This window comes from Camelus ferus, chromosome 17 (assembly GCF_009834535.1).
Source record: "Camelus ferus isolate YT-003-E chromosome 17, BCGSAC_Cfer_1.0, whole genome shotgun sequence".
NCBI lineage: Eukaryota > Metazoa > Chordata > Mammalia > Artiodactyla > Camelidae > Camelus > Camelus ferus.
In genome coordinates this window covers 1806598-1825344 of record NC_045712.1, presented here as the reverse complement: position 1 = coordinate 1825344, position 18747 = coordinate 1806598, and the positions used below count along the sequence as shown (strand labels likewise).

At 45.3% G+C, this 18747-nt stretch overlaps 1 protein-coding gene across 3 annotated transcripts in view; it reads left to right on the top strand.

The window, feature by feature from the left end:
- The window catches only part of ITPR1 (inositol 1,4,5-trisphosphate receptor type 1), a 299811-nt gene that overhangs the window by 118797 nt on the left and 162267 nt on the right, over nucleotides 1-18747 (top strand). For 2 of the 3 annotated variants that reach the window (XM_014560074.2, XM_032458045.1), the window contains exons 7-13: nucleotides 1648-1806; nucleotides 3760-3858; nucleotides 4971-5054; nucleotides 5151-5297; nucleotides 9393-9488; nucleotides 11153-11197; nucleotides 15117-15271. In XM_014560074.2, the coding sequence (XP_014415560.2) occupies nucleotides 1648-1806; nucleotides 3760-3858; nucleotides 4971-5054; nucleotides 5151-5297; nucleotides 9393-9488; nucleotides 11153-11197; nucleotides 15117-15271 (785 nt within the window). The remainder of the gene's footprint in view (nucleotides 1-1647; nucleotides 1807-3759; nucleotides 3859-4970; nucleotides 5055-5150; nucleotides 5298-9392; nucleotides 9489-11152; nucleotides 11198-15116; nucleotides 15272-18747) is intronic. The other variant, XM_014560075.2, reaches the window with a different exon arrangement.

The following is an 18747-nucleotide window of genomic DNA, read 5'->3' as shown; positions in this document are numbered from 1 at the left end:
AGGTTCCCTATCTGAAGAGGAGCCTGTTTATTGCAGTTTTGCTTAACTTGCTTTGCTTGAAAATTCTTCGTATTTGGTGAAAATTGTCTTCCCTGTAATTTGTATCTGCTGGTTGGAGACCTGGTCACCAGAGGTGGTAAGATCAATTCTGTACCTTCAGATAGAACATTTGATGGTAGGTCCCATTTCTTACCTTCAGGTTGTGAGATTTGCTTGTTTATCTCTGGTGCCTTTAAATTTGACAGGAGGATAAAACACAATGTAAGAAACAGCTACCACAGACTTTGTTCAAAAAATCCACCCGCATCTATTCTTAGAAAACAGTATGTGAGGAAGCCCAGTGCCAAATGTGGCCTTTCTTGTTGTGTCCATTTACCAGATTGTTTGACCCAGACACAAAAGGTAGGACCTGACCTATTGGGTTATCTTTGAGTACCTGACCTATTGGGTTATCTTGCTTCATTAGTTCCCATTTTGGAAAGATTTGGCTTCTTTACTAATATTAATATTAATTCTACAAATTACAAAGGAACTCCTTCCCATTTTGATTCCTGTTAGGTATCGGGCAAGAATTTTTGTCATGCCTCAGTTTGATCATCAGCAAAATGGGAATAATAATGGTATCTGCTTCCTAGGATGTTTGAGAGGTACCTGTCACAGAGTAAGCTCTGAATACATATTACCTAATATTTCTTATTCTCCCAAGCCCGGATCTTGGGATCTACCCGTAGGTAATGTTGGTTTATAAGCCAACTGTGTCCAGTACCTGGACAGGTGCATGGTGGATCAGGGGCCACTCATCAGGGTAACAACAAAGGCTTGTGTGTCATGGCCAAGAGATGTCGGGCTCACGGATCAGACAAGTTACACCAATGGAAGATCTGTGGACGTCCTAGGAAGTGTTTTAGAAATTGTATCTGTTAACATATGAAAAAGGGAATATTGACATTTAGCAATGACCTCCCATACTGCTCTTACCATTTCTCCAGGGATCGGGCAGTCTTCCATACTCCCTTCTGTCCTCTCTTACAGCCTGTTGGGTTGGCAAGCCTTGATCAGCTCTTCCTGGTCTAGACTTAACTATGAGACGTTTCCCATCTTAATCTTTGGTGTTTCCATCCCCTCCACTTACCATTACCCAAGAACTAAGAATAAAGTGTTTAGAAATTCAAGGTGGACGTTGCTAGCAGCCATGTTTTTCCAAATGAATTGACAGTGCCCTAATGGCATCACCCATTAAATTGAACTGTTTCTCGTGCTCACGGTGTCCTTCCTTAGCTCCACCTTTGTGTCAGGTGTACTCGGATGGCAGTTCCTTAGTCCCTTTTACATGCAGTGAGCCCCTTCCTGCTAACAGATGGTGGAGTGCTGTTCTTGGTTGATGGTGAGCTTGACCTGAGTGAATATCTTGCCCAGGGTGATGTTGGGGGAAAAAATGTCTTCTTCCGCTCTAGTCTCTCCTTCTACTCCTTTTGCTCTTCCTTCTTTTCTAATTATTCCCTGCCTTAGGCACTGTGGTGGCTCTCTAACTTCACAGGCGGCTCTGCGGTGGAAGGAGTGTTTGTTACATATTTTATATGACTGAGAGAGAAGTGGTAGCGATTCAGAGATGTGCCGACACTTACCTTACTCTCTTGGTGGTTTCAGCTCTTGCATTTGAAAAGTAATAAGTACCTAACTGTGAACAAGAGGCTTCCTGCCCTGCTGGAGAAGAATGCCATGCGGGTGACGTTGGACGAGGCTGGAAATGAAGGGTCCTGGTTCTACATTCAGCCGTTCTACAAGCTGCGGTCCATCGGAGACAGTGTAAGCGCAGGTTCCCGGCCTGGGGGGTGCTCCGGGCCGTGCCTCCACCCCTTGCTGTGTGCTCGAGGCAGCTAGGAGAATTGTGAAGTTGGAGCCAGAGGCTTACCATATATGAGCAGAAGGGAATCACTATGGAAACCAGTGTTTGGGAAACAGGGAAATTTGGAGAGAAGTGTGACCTAAATACAGTAGCTCTGTTTTTCCTACTGGGCTTCTGAAAAAATCATATGGGCAGCCCATTACCTCAGTAACCTCACCATGAAAACAGCTGTCATAAATTAATGTCTGGGGCAGTCTCCCTGGTCTTCTAGATCAGGAGTGAAATAGGAATGCTCCTCCATGTAGGAAATAAAGTTGGGAAAGAAGGGTGGAAAAGAAGTAGATAAAGCAAGGAACAAGAGTGGATTTTAGGATTATCCCCAGTTGTTGTCCGTAACCCTGCAGGCTCTCACTCTCATTTCAGTGACCACGGCTGGTCCTGAGCTGGCTCCCCTCCGCAGGGGTCATTAAGATATAAAGCCTCAGAAATCCTTTCCAGGGCGACCTAGAACAGTTCTGATACCTATTAGCTGCATGAGTAGGTCATTATGTGAGCATACACTTAACAATTTCAGTATGTTTAAATGCTCTCAGCAGTACTTCCAACCTTGTTAAGATTCTGAAATAGTTGTTTTCTACCAAAAAAGAAATAGGTGTTTAAATAGCCTGAAACTTTGTCAAAATGCTCAACTAGCCTTAACCTGAGACTGGATTTTGCCATTGTTCAATGTTAAGTACACAAGCTTTGGGCATTTTAAATAAGTGTTAGGTTCTATGTTTGTGTTTGTGTCATAGGATATGCAATATACCTGAACCATCCAGTACCAGAGCACCCCCCGCCCCAGCTGGGTACAGTAAATATTGATCATGAACTGAAAATAGAAGAACAAGTCCAGGAAAGCTTAGATTTCACCTTAAAGTGTCAGACTTTTTTTTTTTTTTTTGAGGCATTTAACTTACATTCATTTGGAGTTAGAGAAATTTAACTGTACACATTCCCCAAATGTGTCAAACTGAGAATAGATGGATTTTACATCTTAGGAAATTGTCATTTCTGTTCTTCCTTCTACTCCCATAATAAAAGACGGGGTTTTGAATTTTGTTTTCAAGAAGTCTTTTGCTTTCCTATCCTTTAAGCTGACTTGTTTAGCTATGTCTTGGTTGAGAAAGTAAGATGGACTTGAATAGTCATCCTTGGAGAACAGGGTGTTTCATGAGACAGGTGTTCATCCACTTGTGGGCCAAGAGATCCATTAGTGGCTTGTGATTATCATTTTAAAGTGGAATAGAATGGACAGTATCAAGCTGTGTTAATCATAATGGGGGTGAGATTGTTTTAGGGGGTAACTTTTATTTTGGATAAAGATAGGTGTCTTTATATATACATACATATACATATATACATACACATGCATTTACATATAGACCTATACTCATATGCACATAAGTATGGCTGTATGTATGACTGGGTCATAATAGAAATTGTATTAATGTGACTTGTCAAAGTGTCACAGTCATTGCTTTAGAAATAAAAACTTACAGCTTTATTCTTTCAAAGATGAAAACTTACTTCAGACGGTATTCTGTTTCTCCTCCTAAAATTTAGTTAGAGTTTACTTACGCAAGTGCCTTCACTGAATGCGAGATAGGATTTTTAATTCCTTCTCTGGACTGACTTTGAAGACATCTTTGGGTAATCAGTGACAGTTGTGGGCGAAAGATTACCCTTAGGCTGTAAACATCACCCCCTCCTGCTCAGGGTCAGGCTTTGGAAAACGTCCCGTATCCTTGTACCTGCCGGGGACTGGGCCTTCTGCCACACGGGCCCCTCTGGCTCCTGCCAGGACTAGCCCCTGGTCCGTCTGTCGTCCCAACCCATTTTGTGAAAAGCTCTATTTTTCCTTTCCTCTCCAGGTGGTCATAGGTGACAAGGTTGTTCTGAACCCCGTCAATGCCGGCCAGCCCCTCCATGCCAGCAGCCACCAGCTGGTGGATAACCCCGGCTGCAATGAGGTGAGGGAAATCAAGTTACGGTTTGTGGGTGGGCATGTGCTGCGGGACCAGGCCTTCCTGGGGCCAGAGCATGTGCATGTTAAAAGTGACTTCGGTAGTGACTTGGGGCAGTGTACCCATTCTGCAGGTGAGGAAACCAAGGCCCGGAGCCAGGCTTACCACATGAGGTTGTGCAGGCCTGTTCAGTGGCTGGGGGCTGACAGTCACCTCAGTGCTCAGTTTGCTAATCTTTGTATCACTGGGGGATTGTTTTGTAATTTGTTAAACAAGAGAAGGGTCCCTTTTACCAAATTTTACTAATTTGTCTCCCTAAGGACAGTGCCTTTTGCCAATTCATAAGGAGGGTGGGTACACCACCAGCCACCAGAAACCCTGTGAGGGTGATATCTTGCTTTTGGCAATATACCTACTTAACCTCGAAATTGGCAATTATGAGACCACAAGGACATTAACTTGATTGTGACATAGATATTTGCCTAATGGTTGAGGACACAAACTCTGGAGGCAGAGAAAGATGGATTCAAATCCCAAATCTCCCATCTCCTACCTCTTTGACTGTAGGTTCTTAGCCAGTTTCCCTGTGCATCAGTTTTCCTACCTCTGAAATGGGCATGATGGTCATTGCTGTTTTTTAGGGTGTTGCTGAGGATTAAATGTATTAGTGAGTGTTAGTACTTAGCGCGGTGCCTGGCATGTATGTAGTGTACAAACAGTGCCTTCTGCTGTTAGTGATCACCATTTTAAAACGTGTACATTGGCTTCTTTTTTTGCCTTTGTAGCTCATTCCGTTTGGCAAGTCCTTTTTTTTCATGGGGCCTTTACCTTCTGGCTATAGAAAAAAAGACTTGGGGGAATAAAAACAAGGTATCATTCCCGGAGGGCAGGAAGCTTGGTTCTTTTAGCCACAGGTGGAGTAGACATAGTGACTGTACCAAACATTTCTAACAGGCGTTGAATTTGTAGGTCCCAGGAGCTTAATGGTGTCAGTCTTGAGGCTTTGGGGGCTGAAACACACCCTTGCCTCTTGGGCAGAAATGAGGCACTTGGGGGCTGGAAGATGCTGTTGTTGTGAGGAGTATGTGAAAAAAAGTAACTCAAAATTTGTTTTCCAGGTCAATTCTGTCAACTGCAATACAAGCTGGAAAATAGTCCTTTTCATGAAATGGAGTGATAACAAAGATGACATATTAAAGGGGGTAAGTTTGGTACTTAACGGGCTGGGAGCACTTGGCTCTTCTTCAGTTCTCTCTTTCAACTCATTCTCCTTCGTTCCCCCGTGTGTTGACTCTCAGGGTGACGTGGTGAGGCTGTTCCATGCCGAGCAGGAGAAGTTTCTCACCTGTGATGAGCACAGGAAGAAGCAGCACGTCTTCCTGAGAACCACCGGCCGGCAGTCAGCCACATCTGCCACCAGTTCCAAAGCCCTGTGGGAGGTGGAGGTAAGGGGTGGGGTGGGGGCGGCAGGGGGAGAGGACTTGGGGCTTTATGGGAATAAGCCACATTCAGGTGCTTAAACCCACCTTGTTCCAGCAATGGGCTGGGATGACTCAGACACGAGTACATCACGCCATGTCCGAAGGATGCTAGGTGTTCTTGTGGAGGGAGATAATACCTCCTTTGGAAGCAAACGCCCGACTGAAATTGGAAATTCCTCTCTCTGGGCCATCTAAGCATCTCCTCCTTCTGGTTTTTCCTTTTTCCTTGCCCATTGATCTGCCATTGATCTGTCACAACAGTATGTCATCAGGTGCCTCACCCCACCTGATCCACCCCTGGTAACTGGATGGCGAAGGGGACGAGAGGCACGTTCCCTGTCCGCGAGTGGCTGAGATGAGAGAGGGGGAGCTTGAGGCTGGGCGAGGGGTTAAGGAAGACTTCCTGAAGGAGCTGACATCTGAGCTGGTACTGACAGGATGATCTATGTTTCAGAAGGAAGAGGTGAAGGGAGAAGGTCACCTCACATAAGACACTGGCCTGCATTTGGAAATGGGAGGCAACTTTGGGTTAGAACTCAGGAACCCAGTTTGGTGGGGACCAGAGGATAGTCATGGGGAATAAAACAGAAGCTGTTTAGGAGACCAGAGCCTGATGGGCAGTGTATCCAGACTGCAGGGAGCTGGGACTTAATTCATTAGCCAAAAAAGCATTACAGATGTCAGAATCCTACACAAGTCACTGTGACTGACTTGAGAACCTTAAAAGCAAATACCATTTCTTATTCACTCACAAGTTGACTGAAATGAATTAAACATGACAGCCTTTTGGGGAGAGTGTTTGAGGTACGGACTTCTAAAACTTTAGGTACTTAACTCAGAAGTTCCCTTCAGAACATATTTTTTTCTCCTGACAATAAGTAGCTGTATAATTTTTACTCCCTAAAAAATTCTTTCTGCCAGTTTTCCCTCTGAATATTCTAGGAAAACAGTGAATGTGGCCCTTTTTATTTTTTTCTTGAAGATTTTTTTTTTTTGAAACTTGTGCTCCTTCAAAATAAGGAAGACATGCTATGTGTTTCATACTTGTCGTCATGATTTACGTTTACGTTCTGCATCTTGAGCTTACTGCCAGTTTTACACAGTGTCGTGTCTTTTTACACGGGATGGAGGAACCTCACAATAGTATACAGGTGACCTGTGAACAACGCAGGGGTTGGGGGCACTGACCACCCCCCCCCCCGCCCCATATGTTTAACTCACAGTTGGCCCTTCATATGCGTGGTTCCTCTGTATCCGTGGATCCAATGAATCACGCAGCCCTGTAGTATTTAATACTGGAAAAACCCACTTGTAAGTGGACCCCCGCCTTTCAAACCCATGTGGCGCAAGGGTCACCTGGACTTGTTTCTCCCCTGCTGTCCTTTGTGGTGTCACCCTCTTGCATTTGACTTCCACATGTGTTATAAACCCCACAGTGCATTTTTATTTATTTTTGCCTTGTTTAAGGAGACACTTGTATTTAAAAAATATGGAAAAATGGGAGGACAGGAGTCCTGTATCCACCTAGTTATCATCTCCAGCTCTTCACTCCTTGGTGTAGATTTGGGTTTGCATCTGGACTCATTTTCCTTCAGCCTGAAGAACTTCCTTATCATTTCTTGTAGTGCACGTCTGCCCCCGACCAACTTTCTCAGCCGTCATTTGAAGACGAGAAAATATGTTCAAATTGACCTGTGAAAACATCTTTATTTCACTTGCATTAAAAAAAATCAGTTTATTTTCCTTTTTTAAAATAATGGCTTCATTGAGATACACTGCATACAGCACACAATTCACAAATTTAAAGTGTGCAATTCTCAATGGGTTTTTTACTAGATCCAAAGGAAACCATTGACCCAGAGCAGTCCCACCCCATTTCTTGCCCCCTTACCAGCTCTGGTAACCGCGAATTCATTTTCTGTCTCTGTAGCTTTGCCCATGTTGGACATTTCACATAAACGGCATCCTACAATAGGTGGCCCTTTGTCTCTGGCTTCCTTTACCTAGCATCCAGTTTTCAAAGTTCATCCTTATTGCCACACGTGTCTGTACTTCTTTTTATTGTCTGATAATATTCCATTGTATGGATACACCAGATTTTATTATTCGTTGGCATTTGGATTGTTTGTGCTTTTTGGCTGTTAGAAATAATGCTGGTATGAACATGCATGTACCAGTTTCTGTGAGGACGTAGGTTTTCAGTCCTCCTGGGACTAGAATTGTGGGGCACATGGTGACTCTGTGTTTAAGCTTTTGAGGAGATGCCAGACTGTCTTAAAGAACGGCTGCATTATTACATGTTTCCGCCTGCAATGTGTTAAAGGTACTGATTTCTCCATGTGGCCTTCATTTATGAAAGATACTCTTGTTGAATATAGAAGTTGGTAGATAGTTTTTTGTTTTCATACTCGGAAGATGTTCATCCATCGTCCTCTTGCAGGCATTGTTTTCGAATGTGAATTCAGTGGTTTTCTTTGTTCCTGTATGTTGTGCCTCTGTTTTTTCCTAACTGCTTATAAAGAGTTTTTTTTTTATTTCTGATTTACATTAACCTAACCCTGCTGTGTCTTGATGTGTTTGTGAGCATGTGTATGTGTGTTTATCCTACTTGGAATTTATTGAATTTCTTGAAATCTGTACGTAGTTATCAAAGTGGAAAAATTTAGGGTCACAATTTCTCCCATATTTTTCCAGCCCCCTCCTTACCCCAACCCACATAGGCATGCTGGATCATGTGATATTGTCTGACAGGTGGCTGAGTGCCTGGGTCACATTTTCCTGGTTCTTGCCTGCCCACCGCTTTATGATGATCTTCTGAAAATTGCAATACTACGTTGCTGAGTTTCTGGATTCTGTTGCCCTCCTTTAAAGAGTGTTGAGTTTTGTTTTTTTCAGACAAAGTTACCTGTGGATCATTTTGATCCATTGGAAGCTTGTTCTAAAGCTTCATTGGATCAAGTGTATTGAGCTTTTTGGGGGGGGGGGCTGGGGTAGACCTACTAGTAAGGCGTGACCCTTTTGACATGTATGCAGAAATGCCCCAGGGCTCCAACGTGTCTCTCCCTTGGCTTATTAGAATCCGAACACCTTCTAGCCCTGTGTGAACTCCTGAGTTGTTGAGAGGATAGCCTCCCTCTCACTTTTTATGTGGCCTTGTGGAGTCTCGCCTTACACATATGCTGCTGTGTATTCAGCCAAAGACTAAGGAAGGCCCCTGTGCAGATTTCTGGAGCTTTTTTCCCCAGGTAGCTTTGTGTTCTGCCCCAACAAATTCCAACCACCTCAGTCTCCTTAACTTCTGACCTGTCTCCTCAAGTCAATGAGACTGGTGTCCTCTGCTTGAACTCGCCTTCCTGACCCTACTGTCCAGAGAGGACCTCCCAGCAGAAAGCTGGAACAGTCCTGGAGCTCACCTTCTCTGTCTTTCCTCGGAGAATATCTCAGTTGTGCCCACCTGTTGTCCAGCATCTGAACACAGTTGTTTTGTATGATTTATTCAGTTTTCTTGTTGTCTATGCTAAGTTCATATATTTTGTGTAGTGTCTAATTATTCATGGCTGCCAACTACCAATACCAGTTACTCCGTCATGAGCAGAGGCGAAAGGTACATTTCTCTTTATGGTAAATTGGCCCCGGCTCTGCGAGTACCAAGGTTCAGAGCACAGGTTTGTGGTTGTGTCACAGTGCACGAGGACACATGAAGATGGCCTTGACAGTTCTCCAGGAGATTCTTGGTTATTAGTTGTGCCTTTTGTGGATGAATTCCAGAATCTTAACTTCTTCATTTTGATTAAGGCAAATAATCTGAAAACAACTGAGTTTTATAATGTATTACAGCCATTTCACATTGATTAGGGGACTCTGTTTCTTCTTTGGAGAAACATTACTTTGCGTTAGATATGACACTTGCAGTGGGTTTTATTGGAAGATAATGATTTTTTTTTCAGCTAGTAAATATCATTCCTGACCTACGATTTCTGTGTGGTATCTCAGATTCAGGGTCATACTTATATGGACTGACATTCCTTCCTCTCCTGTTGATCGTCCCTCTTCTTGCAGGTGGTCCAACACGACCCGTGTCGGGGTGGAGCAGGATATTGGAACAGCCTCTTCCGTTTCAAGCATCTTGCTACAGGGCACTACTTAGCAGCAGAGGTAAGTAGCAGCCCGGGTTTTTCTCTTACAAGGGTGATGCACTCCCCTTTCCTCACTTGGCTGTAGCCATTGGGTAGTCAGAGGCTCAGGGTAATGTTCAGTCACCTGGCTTTTCCTCCTGCTTGTCTGTTTCCTTCTGCCTCACTTCCCAGCTGATAGACACAAGAGTCAAAAATGATTTCACACATTTCAGTACTTGACGGGGGTTTTGATCAAGATGTGGGGAGAAAGTCAGTAGAAAATAATGCTGTCATGGGATGGGAATGTAATGTATAGCACGATGACTACAGTTAATAAGACTGTATTGTATACAGTTGGCCCTTGAACGACTTGGGTTTGAGTTGCACAGGTCCACTTGCACGTGTGTATTTTCCATTCATAGCTACAGCACCACTCAGTCAGGGGCTGGTTGAATCCGAGGATGGAGAGGAACTGAGGATGTGGTGGAACCACAGATTTACACATTAATTCCCCCGTTGTTCAAGGGTCAACTGTATTTGAAAGTTGCTAAGAGAATAGAGCTTTAAAAAAAAAAAAGAGAGAGAAAAGAATGCTAATCGGGGTTTCGGGATTATCTTTCCACTTTTCTGTGCGTACTACTCTCCCCGCATCTTATTTACCAACCCCGAGCCTAACATAAATGACCACAGCTCAGCTGTAGCGAAACGTGCTCTGGGAAGCTGGAAGTCTTAAGACACATGAAGAATTAGATGATTTTATAAAGCCTGATTTCTCAGAGCATTAGTGGAATAGACAGGGTATTTTACTTGCAGGAATGTCAAAAATCAAGGAAATGTACTCTATCGCTAAAGGGTTTTTGAGGAAAGCGAAGACTTGATGCTGAAGGATGGAAGGAAGTTCCCTTTTAATTTTTGCACTAAATTAAGGAGCCATCTTACTGTGTGACAGATGTTGAGTTTTACTCTGACCTGCTGGCAGATGTACGATGCATATTCATAGCAGATTCTACTTGTACATCAAAGGACAACTCCCGGCGTCTGGTGCCACTGCTGAGATTGCCCAGAGATTTTCAAGGTGCTGCGTGGGCGTCAGTTCTGCTTCTGCAGCTGACCCCGAGGAAATCTGAATCTCAATGTGCCAACACCCCTGGGATGCCTGACACTTGTATGAACATCATCAGATTTTGAAACACTGAAGAGCTGAAGACCAAGACTAAGTTGGGATTTTAAATGGAGCCATAGCAAATTTTGGACCCAGTTAACCAGCCATGAGAAATGTTGATTCCATGGTTTGCGGAAGATCAGTGGTGGTTGCGTTATCTGTTACGTTCTGGGGTGAACGTAGCTCTTGCTGGAAGTCAAACATTTTTTAAATTCTGAACTAGAAATAAGCAGGATTATCAATGACTGGCGACTGATGTTTTATTTATTTCAGGCTTTTAACTGTTGCTTTGCTAGTGGATTCTTTGTGTTCCTCTGTCTACACTTGAGAGCCGTCTATCAGTGACTTAGATTGTTCCGTGTATGTTGTACTCGGTGTGTGACGTGTTGTTGTTGTGGCATGCTGGTTTTGTGAACGGAGGGAAGGGACAAGTTCTTAGCTGTCCAAAGATGTTCGCAGGCCTTGAAGTCTCCTGCAACTGGGGCCGAGTCCTTGAGAAACCAATGGATGTTTTAATTTCCTTAATGATTCTTTTCCATCAGGTAGACCCTGACTTTGAGGAAGAATGCCTGGAGTTTCAGCCCTCAGTAAGTATGGGCAAGAGCCTTCTTGTCTTCATCTGGTAGGGTGAGGCCATATGATCTGGAACCCTATGTAGGAAATGGCCCCTGCGGTCACTCAAGGGGAAGGGAAAACCTTATGCTGCCTTAAAAGAGAGTCTTGTTCTGAGCTTCCCATGAGGCCGGTCATATCCCCTTGTATCCTGATTGTTCCAAGAGACTGTCAGTCCTGATGCTTTTCCTGTGTGCTTAGTCAAGAGGTCTCTCCATCGCTAAGTTGCAGAAGTTCAAGGTACCTCTTGGAATGCTGCTAAGCTGGCGACAGCGATGGCCCCTGCCGAAGTCAGTCTTTTACAAACCAGTGCCCTTTTGCTGTTGACCTGAATCTGTGACTCACTCAGGTTTTTCAAGGAATGAGTGTGTAACGTGGATACAGTCATGTAGACGGTGGAAGTACCGCACGAGGCGTGACCTCTGATTAGACCCTCAGTTGTCTAACCATCTGTCCTTGCTTTCTGCAGAGTCAGAAATAGGTTTTATAATGTGGTTTGGAATTTTCATGCCAACTGGATCTTTCTTTGGAGGCCAGATTGCCAATCAGTGCTGATATGGAGGCACTGGGGGGTTCTGGCATCCACGGTTATGGGTTGAAGAGGGCAGTGGTTGTGTTACAGGGAACTGATGGGTGTAAGCCAACCAGTTCTCTTGTGGAGAGCTTCGTTCTGCTCTCGGGCTAATGGAACAAACAAAAACCCAAAGCGCTGCTGCTCTAACTGACGTTGTGTGTCCATGTGATCATCTCAGTGGTGAATATGGTAGTCGTGTTGAGGTATTATTTTTAGTAAAATTTTGAAAAAATTGGACTTTAAAGTAGGCACATTAATGAAAGGAGTTGAAATGGGTAGAGATTATACAGAACGTAATTGTCTTTGAAAGTGTTGCGAGTTCTGCAGTAGCCATGACCCTGCTGGCTGCATCTGGGGAGGATGCTAGCTTTGGAAGAAACACAGAGGAGTTCGAGCCGAGGGCGTCCCGCTCTTAGCTCCTGGACTTGCTGGGGGAGCTCGTCTCCTCTTTGCGGCTCCTCTCACGAGGGAGCACCAGCGGGTCCTGTTCCTTCCTTTCATGCTCTTCACTCTCACTACTGGAGCTCAGTTCGAAAACTGACTTTCCGCAGTTACAGTGGCTTGGAAAACACTGACCTGGTCCCACTTTCCCGAGTGTGAGGAAAAGAATCTGTGCACATCATCCCTGCGAGTCTTCATTGGTGATTGTTTGAACACTTACACTGGAAGGGGCCCAAGTTCTCACAAGACAGTTCTTCCTTGCACATTTTCTGTTCTGAGAGGCAGGACTGTCGTTGTGGAACTCACATCCATTGGTCTTGGTGCTGCCCTCCGAGGTAGCAGAGTCAGTCTCCCCTCTGAGATGACTTTGAAGGAGGACCGTGGCTTCGTTCAGTAGGAGCTGATGTCCAAGCGAACCTTGGACTCTCTGGGGAACGGGACTGCTCTCCTGGCCTGGGGATGTGTGAGGGAAAGACGGGCATTTGTAATGTAGGAGGAAGAATGTAGTGAGAGAGAAGGGCGAGAGAGAGAGACAGACGTGAGTTTAAATAACAGACCCACCGCTTAGGCGCTGTGTGACTCTGGACAAGTCACCTTCCCTCTCCAAGCCTCAGTTCCCTCTTCCGTAGAGGTCAGCGATAAGCTCGTAACAACGAAGCGCGATGCCGTGCAGATGGAGTGCCTGGCCCTTGGCCAGCACTTACTAAATGGCGTATTTGTAAGCTGCAAAGGCTGATGAGCAGTTTCAGTGCCTTTATATCCACCAGCTGATCTGGGCGGCAGAGCAGGTGTACGAAGGAACTAGGGCAGGTCTTTTCATCTCTGTTGGACAGGTGAGGAAGCAGAGAGTGGCCCTAATTGGGCACATGCCTCAGGGTCTCTGAGAGTTGAGTCATCTTTCTACTCTTTCATGTTTCTCCCATCCAGGGCGGGGGGATGTGCCAGCCGGCTTGGCTGCAGATCTGGGCTGCACTGCTCTGGCTCCTCGGGACGTTGCCTGGGTGGTGGTCCTCGTGTGGAAGAGGGCTGTGTGCCGGGGCTCCCCCCACACCCACGACACCAGAAGCGCAGCTCCTGCCTCTGGGGGAAAGGTGTTAGCCTCGGCGGGTCCTGCACGCTTCACTCGTGGCTGGGAAAGTCGGAAGTTTGGGAGAGGAAGCCCCTCGCTCTGCTCTGCTCATTGGTCCTGTGTTTCCCTGAGACTGGCTCCCAGTGCTTGTGGTCTTGCCTGGGGCCCCACTCGCCTTTGTTGCTCTCGTCCTGCTAAATTCAGCAGCCCCTTTGAGCCACAGGCTCGACGCCAGAGGGAAAGAGAGGAAGGACACTCCGAGCCTGGCTCTGGGCTGACGGCCTTTTGCACGTGTGCCCTCCTCTCACTTGCGAGGATAGCACATGCCGACTGCACACGGAGGGAATGCCAGGACGCCTTTCTCAGTCACAGTCCGGGTGCAGTGGGCTCGGTGCACCTGTCATTTTTCTTTGGACATCTGGCAGGTCTGCAGTTCCACTGCCAGCCTGTAGCTGAGAACCAGGTCAGGGTTTATTTTGAAAGTGGTATGTGGAACACTTCACAGGTAACAGGAGTTAGAAGAGGACGAATTCTGTTCCCAGTGCTGTCTCCTGAGCTGAGTTCCTGGAGATGTTCTGGTGTTCTCGAGTGGATTCTTATGCTCCTGTAGGTAGAGTAACAACCTACCTACAGGAGCTGTGGTCGGGAAGGGGAACGAGGTGTTGGAGGAGGGAGTGTGAGGGCAGGAAGACAGAGGTTTTGGGTATTGAAAGAATTATTTGTATTTTCCTTTTCTTTCTTATCTTTCCTTTTCTTTTCTCTCTCTCTCTTTTTCCTTCCCTTCTCCTTCAACAGAAGTTGGGGCTGTTGATGAGCTGAAAAAGCAGACTATCGCCTGCCACCCTGGAACTCAGGCCCTGTGGAAGGAAATCCTCTCTCGCTCTCTCCTTTGCCTGTTAGATTTGGTTTCCTTTTCTCCATTCCATTTGGAAAGGAGGCAGGGCCTCAGCCTAAGCAAAGCAAGATGGAGACCAGGAAATTGTGGTTTTCCTAGTGCAGGCAGGTGGTTAATGTCATCTTGCAAGGATGTTAAACTTCAGAAATAATCCAGTGTGAAATCACAGAGCCGAGAGCAACTTTGCGAAGCTTATCAGGCGGGCGCGAGGCTGAGCGCGCTGCTTGCGTCTCCTCGGGCAGGTGGCCTTTGGAGACCAGAGTGTGTTGTTACAGTTTGTCAGGGAAGCTTTCGTCCTTGTCATCGGCCTTCGCTGTCAGATTCTCTTCAGTCTCAGTGAAATCCCTCACGTAGCAGGAGAGGCCCTTTCCCCCTGACCTGTGGGCAGCCCTCCTTGATTAATGATGAATATTTTTTTTTCAGGGCTAGTCTGACTTCTCAAACGTTTCTCTTGGCCACACGGGGGTAGCTGCTTACGAACACTTGGATTCAGGTCTATGTCACGTGATGCTTTCTCCTGGGAAGTAGCTGTGTCGCATTATCACGAGCCGTCTTGGCTGTAGGTTAACTCAGTGACACGTAACCAAGTCCACAGGATACGTTTTCTCGGAGGGCTCCTGCCCTCTGCCAGCCACTGCACGTGGACGTGTCACTCGCGCGCTCTTCCCGCGGACAGCTATCGCTGCAGCCCCGTGTCGTTTAAGTATCTTTATTCCAACACGAGGAGGTAGAGCGTAAATATTCTTGGCAACGGGGGGCCGACTATCCTCTTCCACGACTGCTCTGAAACGGTGGTGCTTTCCTGCCAACTGCTGCCGGTCACTGTTCTCCCCTGTTCCTGTGGAGCGTGCGGTGATGGTAGTGAGGGGAGGGCGCGGCGCGCAGAGCCCTTGACTTGATGGCTTTCCTCCCCAGGTGGACCCGGATCAGGACGCCTCCCGAAGCAGGTTGCGGAACCCCCAAGAGAAGATGGTGTACTCCCTGGTCTCGGTGCCCGAAGGCAATGACATCTCCTCCATTTTCGAGCTAGACCCCACCACCCTCCGTGGAGGTGACAGCCTTGTCCCCAGGTATGGTTCCAACATGGCTTAGCCCAGTGAGGCAGGGCTGAGATGTGCAGCCTGTCTGGGTTTCTTGGAATCTAAAACATCACTGCCTTTCTGAAAGCTTTTGTACAGGATTTGGTAAAGGATATGTTCCGGCTACCCATTGAAATGGCATCTGATTTTTTGTTTGTTTGTTTTTTAACGGCTCATCAGTTACAAGTTCTCAGTAGCTGGATAAGAAGTGCCGTGTTTAGGTAAACAAGCCAAATTGTAAGTTTAAGTAGCTCAATATTTCTTGTTTCCTTGACTCTCTTCCTCATTCCCAAACCTGAGAGATCTCCTGGTCAATTGAATAAACAATTGGAAGGAAATTCCAGAAGATGGAACATTGAAATCGCCTCAATGCACAGTAAATTTTATTAAATGTATTGAGAAATCAGACTAGTCTTCTTTGGCTATTTTATTAAATCTAACTCAGTTTCGTTGCATAAGAATGCATTTCTGGGCGAAATAACTGCACTGTAAATGGGACAAATCCTCAATCTTAACAAAATCAACAAAAACACTAATAGTGGCTGATGCTTGCTGAGTGCTGACTGCATGCCATTTATAATGCTAAATACTTGTGTTACATGCTTTCATCTTCATCAAAGCCCCTGTGAGAGAGGGCTTTCTTATAGATACGGAAACTGAGGCTCAGAGAATTGGAACAACTTGCCACGAGTCAGTGAGCCCCATTGCAGAGCCCCAAACCTTAAATGTTGAAGGCAGATGGGGTTGTTGCGGCGGCTCTGACTCTTCAGCACAGTGAGGGTTAGCGCAAGTCTCACCGGCATTGGCGGGTTCCATCCACAGCCCCTCTCTCTCAGGGTTACTTTGTGTGTGTCGTTACCACTGACCTGCTCCCCAGAGCCAGGCTGTGAAAGTGGTAATGCAGCTTGGGTGCTGTCAGAATTAGAGGAGAATGCTCTCCTGTGCTGGGTCCTCTTCCCGTCTCTCTCCAAGCAATCAGCACAGGCAGTGTCCACATTTACAGCTGTGCATTCCCACCAGCCGTATGGGAGGGTTCCAGTTTCCCTGCGTTCTCCCCGTGGCTGGTGGGTATCTGTCTGTTTTAACTTCAGCCATCCTAGGAAGTGTGCAGTGGTGTCTCATTGTGGCTCTGACTTGCCTTTCTCTGACGTCTAATGATGTTGATCATCTTTTCCTGGGCATGCTAGCCATTTGTAGAGTGAATTTGGAGACATAACTATTCAGACCATTTGCTCATTTTTTGCCCATTTGAAAAACTGAGTTATGTGTCTTTTTATTGTTGAGTTTTAAGTGTTCTTTTGTGCTAGATACAAACCCCTTATCAGATAGGATTTGCAAATACTTTCTCCCATTCTGTAGACTTCTTCACTTTCTTGATGGTGTCTTTTGATCCACAGAAGTTTTTAACTTTGTTAAGGTCCAGTTTGTCTTTTTTTTTCTTAGGTTGCTATGCTTTTGGTTTCCTAAGAAATGACTGCTGAATCCAAGGTCACAGAGATGGATGCCAATGCTTTCTTGTGAGAGTTTTATAGTTTGTGCCCTTTCCACTTAGGTCTTTGATCAGTTTTGAGGTCATTTTTAAAAATACGGTTTGAAGTAGGGTAGATGGCCTTTTTAAACTGTCCTTTCTCCTTGACCACCTGCTTCTTACCTAGACAGGGATAGGGTCTGTAGAGTCCAACTGCGTTTCAGTTTAAGTGCTTTTCCATACATTGTGTCCTCTCTTCTGGAAGTTCTTTGATGGATTTTTTTTTTAAGCTCCCAGAAGGCAAGGGAACGATGTTTATTTATATGTGAAGTGTTTTAGTTTGTAAGGGATAACAAAGAATGAAACAATGTGATGTGAAATATCCGTCAGAAGGAACCTCATGGCATTCCCTTCGCGAAGAGAGGAATGAGGGGCCAGTTGCCCTAATCCCCGAGGGGTTAGAAATCGCCGTGATCCAGTGGGGAGGGGAAGGTTGAGCTTCTAGGTCAGCTTGCCAAGCGACTTTGGTTGGTTATCAACCCCTGCTTCTGTATCCCCTTGATTTATGACTGTTTCTCTGTTGGAAAACTTTCTTTGTGGGCAGTTGCCCACAGACAGACTGATCATAAACTCATAAACAAGAGGAGCCTTGTGCGCACCCTGGGAAAGGTGGTCTGGCGTGGCCCACCAGTGGGTTCATTGCTAGTTATGATCTTGGACCTGGTCTCAGCTTTTTAAATTTTTATCTGTTCTTGCCCTTGGCCGCTTACCTCACAGCCAGAAAGGAACAGGGCCTCTTCCTTGTTAATTCAGTGGAGTCCATAGAAAAATCTTAGGAGGAGTACACTCATTTCCCTCCATCTTAAAGTTGTGCTAAATTTGGCTTCTTTGAAGATGAGGAAGTCAGGGGGTGGATAAATGGAAGTACTTAAAATGTTACCAATAAAGAACTTTTTGTGATAGTTACTCTTTGAAAGAACGCTTCCTAGCCAAAATGAAAGGAATAGTGGCAAATCCTTGTTATAACAAACAAGATAATAAAATTGCAGTCTATGTAAATTAGATGCATTAAATGAGCACTGGGAGAGCATGGCTCTTTTGCAGGTGTCCTTATCATGACTTCTGAGTTAAGGACTGGGGATGGGACTTAAGGAGAATAGACAGAATGCCCTGGGTGTTTTAAATGAACTTCGACATAGAGCTGTGTAGAACATAATCAATCATCCACTTAAAAAGTAAGCGCCAACTTTGGTTATACTTTGAAAATAGGGAAATGAATCCAAGTTGCTCAGAAGAAAAAAATGTAAATCTCTGTCAAATTTCAAGTTCACGTGGTTTAGTTTATATTCATGCTATTCAAGGTAAATATCACTTGTAATGTTCCAGACAGAGTGAAGGAAGGCAGAGGCTCTACTGAAGAGATGTTCCTGGTTTGCTGTGTCTCCCGTCTGCCTGTTTCCCATGAACTCGGGATGCTGTTGTTTTGAATTCCTCTTAATGCAAATGACTTCCATGCTCCCCTCTCTGCCCTGGTCCTACTGGTGTTTAAAGTTCCAACTCCAGTTTTCTGTAACAAAAATATTCCCTGACTCTCTGAAGCCTCCTGGGTCTCCTCCTCTAAAAGTCCCGCAGGACTTAACCTTGACTGTCTCCCATCTTAATGCTTTTTAATGTATGTCTCCTGTTACTTACCACTGCTTGGCATTCATTCATCTCTAACTAATGTGTTGGTAGACTCCTTAAGTGCATAAATTATGTCATTATTCCGACTACTTTTTTTTAAAAAAGGCAAATATGAGAAACATTGTAAAATGATCCGTGCTCACTGTAAAAAGAAACAACAACAAAAACGTTTTAAAATCTCATGAAGAACAAAGAAGCAAGTAAAAATCATGTAAAATATAACCATTCAGAGATAACTGCAGTTACCATTTTGGTTTTCTATAGTTTCAGGCACGTCTCTGGGCACACACTTGTGTATAATTTATCATAAATGAAC